Genomic DNA, 9,112 nt, shown 5'->3' with positions numbered 1-9,112 from the left:
AACGTCAGCAACATGCTATCCTATATTATCTTATCTTCTGGCTGACCATCAGAAAGGTTTCACTGGTGTAATCTGAACAAAAGCTACAGGCTAACACTTTGGAAAGACACTCATAAAATCCCAAATTGATTGGGCTTATATAATTATAAATGAAATACAATTAGCCTACAAGCTTTTGTGAAAGATACGTATAGCTAGCCTACAGAGAGTGTTCAGTTTGATTACTCCAATAGAATGTACAGTAGAATGAGGTGATCACTTGATCTATGACACAAGGATTGTATTTACATGGGTTATATAAAAAAAAAACTGTTAAATGACACGGTTTTACAACTGTATTTTTCCACAAATATGCCACATACTGTAGATGCACAACACATGTGAATCTTTAATCCTAAACATGATTTGATTAACAGGATGGATAATATAAAGCAATCAGCTGGACCAGATGACCAAACAAACAAGATGATGCCTGGTAAGATAACATAGTTTTGGAAACTGGAAAAATATTTTAAATGTAACTGTTTGAAATGTATTTACTTCCCTTCAAAGTTGAATTTTTCCCTTTTTTTGTGGTGAGATTACAATAAATCAACAATAGATTTTTTAATACCGGTTTTTAGTCAACTTTAGCAGAGGTGCCAATAATTCTGGACGGTAGTCAAGAGGACTCATACTCACACAAGGGCTCACACAAGACTGATTCACAAACAATCATAGCAGCTGTTTGTAGCGTTCCATGGTGCAATGTTTTGAAATGCATATGCAGAATCACATACAGGAGATCTCAACTGTGAGGAAAAAATTGTGAATGGTAAGGGATGCAATAACAGCAACCAAAACTATTGTCAAGATTTAAACTAGTGTAACATTTAATTCTAAATCAATTGTAAAGCAAACATGTCCTTCATACAGATTCTTAAAAAAAATGTCAAAAAGATACTACCTCAGAGGATTGCCATTACTACTGTATATCATTTGCTTCATAGCCTACTCAAAGTTGGTCTCAGCTGCTTTGTACAGGTTGCTTTACTGTAAGTAAAATGCTTTGTGAATACGGACCCTGTTCTTGACCTCAGCGCTCTAGATGAGATAACAATGCCCTGACTAATGCCATTTTCCTCAGGTCTGGCTGGCGGGAGTGGAGATATCAGCATGAATGTTGCCGCTCACTCTGGAGAGATGGTGAACGCCCCAGCCTTGAGTGGCTGTATCTTCAATGCCCCTCTCACCTTCACCTTTGGACCAGTGGCCACACCTCAGCAAAGGAATGGTAATGACCCATTATTAACCATTTCACATTCACATTCAAGTTCAATAACATATTAATTGCAACACACACACACACACACACACACACACACACACACACACACACACACACACACACACACACACACACACTGCTATGATGTAAGTAAAACTGATTGTTTTCATTTTTTCATACTGATAGTACTTGGTGACTTTGAGAATTTGTAACTACATTTGTAACTAGTAACTGATTTACTCACAGTGCAGTATTTGTTGTTAGTGAATAGTGAATTTAGCAACCTCCCTAACCAGGTAAGTATATCTGTTTAATGCCTCCAAATTCACAAAATTCACAATTTGATGTTTATTCTATTTTTCAAGAATGTGTTGCTGAACATGCAGTCCAGCCACAAAAAATGCCAACACAGAATGAAGTTGAAAAGAAGAGAGGGGAGACAGACAGGCAACTCAAGCAACACCTTAAGTCCATCCAAAGAAAAAGGTGTGTTCGTGTTCGCCAAGAACTGGGGGATGAACAACTACAGGACATCTACACTGACCTTTGCATTGTAGAAGGACGCACTGGGGGGGTCAACAGTGCACATGAAGTGTCAACAATTCACTTGAAACAAATTGAGACCAGGACATTCTCTGGGACCATGAACTCAGTAAATCTGTCAAACATATTCTCTGAGTATGCTGGTGAACCTGTCACAAAGGTCTTGACGTTGGGAATAGCCGGAGTGGGGAAAAGTGTTGCTGTGCAAAAATTTGTCTTGGACTGGGCAGAGGACAGAGAGAATCAACATATAGAGCTTGCATTTATTCTTCCATTTCGAGAGCTGAACTTGTACAAAGAGAAGTACAGCCTACTCAATCTTCTCCTTAAATTCTACCCAGAACTAAGACGGTTCAAAAAAGCCATGGAATTGAAAATGACTGTTCTTTTTGTGTTGGATGGCTTGGATGAAAGCAGAATCAAGTTGGACTTTGAGGATAAAGACAAACATGTTGATGACCCCCAAACAGAATCATCGATTGCCATGCTAGTAACAAGTCTCATAACTGGTAAACTATTGCCTTCTGCACTCATCTGGGTAACAACAAGACCAGCAGCAGCCAATAAGGACCTGTGTGACCTTTTCGACATAGTTACAGAGATTCAAGGCTTCAGTGAAAGACACAGAGAGGAATATTTTAGGAAGGTCAGTCCAGAGAAAGCTGAACAAATGATAGCACACATAAAATCAAAGAGAAGCTTCTACATAATGTGTCACATCCCAGTGTTCTGTCGGATCACAGCAGCGGTGCTCGCAGGGAAGGGAGAAGAGCAAAGTGCCTCTAATCAGGAAATGCCCAAAACATTGACTGAAATGTATTCACGATTCAGTGTCTTTCAGATCACCAGAATGAATGAGAGATGCGAGAAGAAGATGAGCCCAGAGGAAAAAGGACAGCTCCTTGTTAAACTTGGGAAACTGGCATTCAAACATCTGGAGAACGGCACCCTGATATTCGATGAGAATGACCTGACAGAGTGTGACATTGATGTAAATGAAGGAACATTGCAGGCTGGACTTTGTACACAGATCTTCAAAAAGGAAAATGCTATAAATGGAGAGGGCATATTCAGCTTTGTGCACCTGAGTGTACAGGAATTCCTGGCAGCTCTGTTCTTGCTCCATACTCATGCAACTGAGAAGAAGAATCTCTTTATCACGACTCGAAAGGAGAAGATTAAATGGGTGGTCCATAACTCAAGGTTCGATCTGAACAGGATATCTTTAAAGAGGGCCTTACTAAGTGAAAATGGAGAATTTGATCTTTGCGTGCGCTTCCTTCTTGGACTGGCTCCAATGTTGGAGCCCAAGGTGCAGTTCCCCCTGAATAATGTTCTGCCACGTTTGGGCCTCAGACAACTGAGCAAAGAGAAGACGGTTGAGTACATCAAGAAAAAGATCAAAAACGAAAACATCCCACCAGAACGGATCATCAACCTCTTCCACTGTCTGAATGAACTTGGAGATGATTCACTGGTTGAGGAAATCAACAGGTATGGGTTTGAGTTTGCTAACATGTCTATCTCTAACCCTCGCTAACCCTGCTGAATCAACGGTGATATCAATGGTACATTTAAATTGTCTCCAAAATGAGACAATGATAAAATGCCTAAATCAATACTACTAACTTCAAAATAGAGAAAGAAAAAATAGTTATTGTTTGAGTGAATTCAAGCGCCAATCAAATAAATGCAGCATTATACAAAAGCTAGTATTGCAGCATGTTTTGTCTTACTTGCAGCCAGTACTTTCCACGTGAGGAAGTTCCTGCTTATACAGTAGATTGAAAACAGTCTAATTATGTGATTTTGTGACCAGGGTAGGATATTAAAGTGTAAGTTTGGCGGAAATTGAAATAAATGCTATTTTCTGAATGAAAATACATCAACTAAGCCGTGGAGGAAGTAATTTTCGCTCATCACACAATACAGAGCTAGCACGGGCAGGAGCTACAGTCCAAACTAGCAAACAGTGGGTTAGCATGGGGCCAACAGCCACACGCTTTCAAAATCGCATTTTTAAACCACTAACATTGCTCAAAACAGCACCAAACCTCGTCAGCAGCTTGCTCTAGGTGTCTACACATAAAACGAAGCACCAATCAGTCTGTAAACTTTGGAATAGTTTGTATACATGTAGAGTCAATTGGAGACCGCAACCCCATCTGAACCACAGAAATGTCACGCGAGATATCACACGGAAGCACAGGAGCTATTGCTTCGGGTAGTCAAAATCGCATTTTTAAACCACTAACATACACATAAAACGAAGCACCAACAACTTGGCTCACGAACCCGACGTTCAGTGGTGGACAGTAACGAAGTACATGTAATTCGTTACAATACTTAAGTAGCATATTGATGTATCTGTACTTTACTTAAGTATTTATATTTGGTGAGACTTTGTACTTTGACTTCACTACATTTTTAAGTGAAAACTCGTACTTTTACTCCGTTACGTTTATGAAAACCCTCTCGTTCCATTTTCGCAAAACGAATCACGTGTCCAAACTGCGTCCTGCACGCACTTCAGTGCGGCCCACCGAGCATGCATTAGTTTAGATCTGGCCCGCCACGCACTTAGGCTATCATTGGCTTTTCGCTATTTTTTTTTTTCCCAGCAACGACGTTGTGGTTAACATTCCTGCAAACTAACACTCTTCTTAGAGAACGTGTACATTTACAATGTCAATATCAATGTTACATAGAGATGAAAGCCTACTCTTTGAAATCTCTATTGCAGCAAATCTAATGTGCATGTTTGTTACTCATAACGTTACTCATAACGTAATAGGGAACGTGTGAGCGTGCATGAAAGGGAGAGAGTGCATTGATAACTGATATCTCCGCTTTATAAAGGGCAGCCACTGAGTGGAGCCGGCAAGAGTCTTAAAGTGACAGTGTACCATTTATAAATGAATCAAACAGCATCATAGTTCTTAACAAATGTATTTTCTACAACAAAATTACTTTGTCATTATTATCATAATGGGGGGGGGGGGGGGGGGCTAAGGACACCAATTCTCTTTGTGATTGAATAATGTATCGTAAATCAATAAATGTTCTTAATAAATGCTAGGGGGAAGGAAGTATTTGACCCCCTATGTAACCCTATGGGAATTTAACATAGGGGCAGGCAGATTTTTATTTTTAAAGGACAGCTATTTCATGGATCCAGGATAAATGCATCCTGATAAAGTTCCCTTGGCCGTTGGAATTAAAATAGCCCCACGTCATCATACCCTTCACCACAGCTAGAGATTGCCATGGTGCTTTTTCCAGTAGGCCTATTAGCCTGTTTGATTTGCATTGAGCTCAATGAGCATTAAACAGGCTAATAGGCCTACTGGAAAAAGCACCATGGCAATCTGTTTGTTTGCAGTTTGATTTTTACTCATTTTTTGAATTAAGGCAATTCAGATCAATTGACAAATGATGATTTTATATTTCTCTTTTTAGGCAACTTTAGCATGGTATCAAATACATGTTCTCCCCACTGTAGATAGCTTCTAAGCAAATAGACAAATGTAAGAAACTATTTGAAGAGTGGCATTAGTATTTCACCTTATATAAGCTGATTTAGCAGGAGCTTTGATGTGAAAAGGATAAATTATAATTATTAAGCCATTAGAACCATAATTCATTGAAGTACTTTTACTTGTAATACTTAAGTACATGTGAAGGCAAATACTTTTATACTTCTACTTAAGTGAAAATTCAAAGTGGGTACTTTCACTTTTACTCAAGTAATATTTGACACAAGGTATCTATACTTTCACTTAAGTACATAATCAATGTACTTCGTCCACCACTGCCGACGTTTACAAAAGAAGACTGTTATGAACTCTTACCCCCTCCAGCTCCTCACAAAGGAAAGTCTATGAGCTCCCGTGTGAGATCTCGCGTGACATTTCTGTGCTTCAGATGGGGTTGCGGTCTCCAATTGATCTTATGTCTACACTAACTATTCCAAAGTTTACCAACTGATTGGTGCTTCGTTTTATGTGTAGACACCTAGAGCAAGCTACTGATGAGGTTTGGTGCTGTTTTGAGCAATGTTAGTTTAAAAATGCGATTCTGAAAGCGTGTGGCTGTTGGCCCCATGCTAACCCACTGTTTGTTATTTTGGACTGTAGCTCCTGCTCGTGCTAGCTCTGTACTGCGTGATGAGCGAAAATTACTTCCTTCCTGATGTATTTTCATTCAGAAAAGAGCATTTTTTTCAATTTCCGTCAAACTTACACTTTAATAATCAGAATTCAAATAGTGTGTTAAATAGAATTTATTTTGAATCACTTTCAAAGCATACGGTCAGGAAAAAGCTCTCTAACCCCCACTGATTTGAGGAATATGCAGAAATGTTCAAATGTGCATCTTTTATGTTACACAGATACATGAGCCCAACAGGCGAGGGACAGAAACTGACTCCAGCCCAGTGTTCAGCTCTGGCTTATCTGCTGCTGATGTCAGCTGAACATCTGGAGGAGTTTGATCTGAAGAAATACCTGAGATCAGAGGAGGGGCTCCACAGAATGCTCCCTGTAGTCAATGTCTCTAGGAAGGTTTGGTGAGTGAACTCTTTGTTTTACACAGATAACTTCAGAAATGTTTGACACACTGGAGGCCCTAATTTGAATGAAAGTCTAGTTAATGCTAATTTAATAACGTAGCAAAATATATGTTCAGTAAATTAATTACAGTATAGCACCATGGGCAAAAGCCTAACGGCAAACACTGATGAGTCAGCTTAATGCTCACACATGCCATTTGATAGCTATAGTTCATGCACAAGAGCTTGGCCTTTGATAGCGTATTGTTGCCCACCATTTAATTTAGGACCCTGGATGATCTTGGAGATGTTTTTTCCAGTGCATACTGTTTTTTCCAGTGCATACTGTTTGTGGTCTGTCTGTGAGGAAGTCCAACATCTAGCTGCACAGTGGGGTGTTGATGCCTAGAAAACCACGTCATCTTAAGTGCTGGGGAATGGCTGTAATGAAGGCAGAGCTGAAGTCAATGAAGAGCGTCTGCACATCACTGTTCTTATATTCGAGATGAGCCAGGCTCAGGTGAAGTGCTGCCCATATGGCATCATCAGTGGAGCGGTTCGGGTTGCAGGTAGTCTGGATGTTTTGTGGTCCTTGACCAGTCTTTTAGAGCACTCATCATAATGCGAGTGAGTGCTACAAGGTAGTCATTGAGTCTTGATATATGAGGTCCTCTGGACATACGCTGGGTCAAGACAGAGTACTTCATTGTCCAGACTGGGAGGGGCTTTCATTGTTGTTATTCTTCTTTTCCTCAGACTGGCTGAAGTAGGTGTTAATCGTATGATCCATTTGTCCATCATGTTCGTCTTAAACGTAGTAAGTTTAACGCAAAATCACATGACGGCGCACCCCTCTAAAGTTGTACAAATCAAAGGACCCCCAGTTCTTATGTAAAAGAAGTTTCGTCATTTCACAAGTGACTGGTTTTCACAAGCTGTCAACATGTACAAATGGATCGCACAATAAGTGTATTGCGGAAGTTGGTGTTGTCATTACTGGTTGGAAGTTGGGACCTGTATTCTGTGGTGGACTGGATGCCTTTCTAGAATAATTGCCTGAGGTCTCTGGAGTCCTTTTCTGTCCATTAGCACACTTTGAGAGAGAGAGAGAGAGAGAGAGAGAGAGAGAGAGATGGAGAGAGAGTGAGAGAGAAAGAAAGAAAGAGAGAGATGGAGAGAGAGTGAGAAAGAAAGAGAGAGATTGAGATTGAGAAAGAGTTACAGAGAGAGAGAGAGAGAGAGAGAGAGAGAGAGAGAGAGAGATGGGAAGGGAGAAACAGAGCAAGAGTCAATGTTTTATATACAGTATACTTAAGATGAAGACCAGCGCCTGAGCTCTCTGGAGTCCTTGTCTGTCCATTAGCCTGCTTTGCTAATGTCACACCCTGATTGGCTCTAGCAGATCTTTGCCCCATTGAAGGAAGCAAGTGGAAATATGATTGTCTAAATGAAAGAGTTGACTGGCCTACTACAGCATGCCCTGTCTGAAAACATAATATTCGGCACGGTCTCTCATATAGGGAATTTGCATGCAGTAGCTGGAAAAGTTGTGGGTCTGGGGAAAATGCCCCTTGTAATAGAATTGACATAATAGCCTCTTTGGATAAAGGCGTCTGCTAAAATGATCGTAAATCCATGCGGGGATCTCATTCAGGGCCAGGAAGCAAACTGAGGCAAAGAGTATAGAGGTACTTATAATTCTATACTCTTTGACTGAGGTGAGACTTCAGTCAATTGTAGTATGGGCATGGGGGCAGGCCATTGATAATCATCACAGACAAGGGGGGGAGATTTTGAGTTTGTTTCACATGCTTCGTTTTCATTGCTTTTTACTGAAATGAAGATTGAATGTTGCATCTACTGTACCAAAGAAGCATCTTTTTCCCTACCAACACCCTTATTATTCTTACACGTCACTTGTATTTGTTAAACAGGCTAAACCAGTGTCACCTCTCTAAAGCAAGCTGTGAAATGATGGCATCTGTGCTGCAGAGGACACCTTCCCATCTGAGAGAACTGGACATGAGTGACAATGCCCTGCAGGATGAAGGAGTGGAGCTGCTCTGTGTGGGACTAAGAGAACCACAATGCAAGCTGGAGACACTGAGGTCAGTAATAAGGAATGTAAAGTAGTCTATTACTCTCCCAGTGTGCATGATGAAATGCCATTGACATCTGAACATGATTGTGATGCTGGGACATAACTTTGCCTTGGTAAAGTTAAGCCAGATCTCTTCCAATATTGTTAGTTTATCTGTCTATGTGTTATGTGGGTTATGTGTGGGTTTTTCCAAGTTGTCTGATCACCCAGAAGGGCTGTGCTTTCTTGTCCTCTGTCCTCAAATTAAATCCATTTTCCATCGCTATCTTACACCCTCTAAAATCATTATGCAACTGACCAAGAAAAACCTGGTCTGTAGTGAATGGTGCATAGCTGAAGGTATACTTTCAGGGGATGTAAGCAGCAACTCCTCTGCAAGATAAATATCCTTACGTTTTGTACTGTATTCAGTCATTCAAAAATTATTAAGTGCTGCTTTTTTCAGGGTGTGTTTTCGATGGAAAGCCCTTGTAAGTCAATAGTGAAAGTAATTAGGCTAACTGTTTAGGACTGTTTTGTTGTTGACTATGAGATCACGGTGAAGTTAATTTCCCTTTACCGATGAGTTCAAATGATAGATGAGTGCAGATGCATGTAGGCTATACTCTTCTAGTCACAAACAGGTGTAAAGCAAGGCTCAGTAGAATCCCCG

General features: G+C 40.4%; 1 protein-coding gene across 1 annotated transcript; it reads left to right on the top strand.

The window, feature by feature from the left end:
- Positions 1-417: 417 nt before the first annotated feature.
- Positions 418-6,381, top strand: LOC134077551 (NLR family CARD domain-containing protein 3-like). Its single transcript, XM_062533224.1, has 4 exons — positions 418-475; positions 1,127-1,273; positions 1,633-3,304; positions 6,201-6,381. Exons 1-4 carry the CDS (start codon positions 418-420, stop codon positions 6,379-6,381), a joined length of 2,058 nt encoding a protein of 685 aa, XP_062389208.1.
- Positions 6,382-9,112: the final 2,731 nt, after the last annotated feature.

The sequence above is a fragment of the Sardina pilchardus genome, chromosome 1, assembly GCF_963854185.1.
Source record: "Sardina pilchardus chromosome 1, fSarPil1.1, whole genome shotgun sequence".
In the NCBI taxonomy this organism is placed as follows: Eukaryota; Metazoa; Chordata; class Actinopteri; order Clupeiformes; family Clupeidae; genus Sardina; species Sardina pilchardus.
This window is presented reverse-complemented; position numbering and strand designations above follow the sequence as displayed.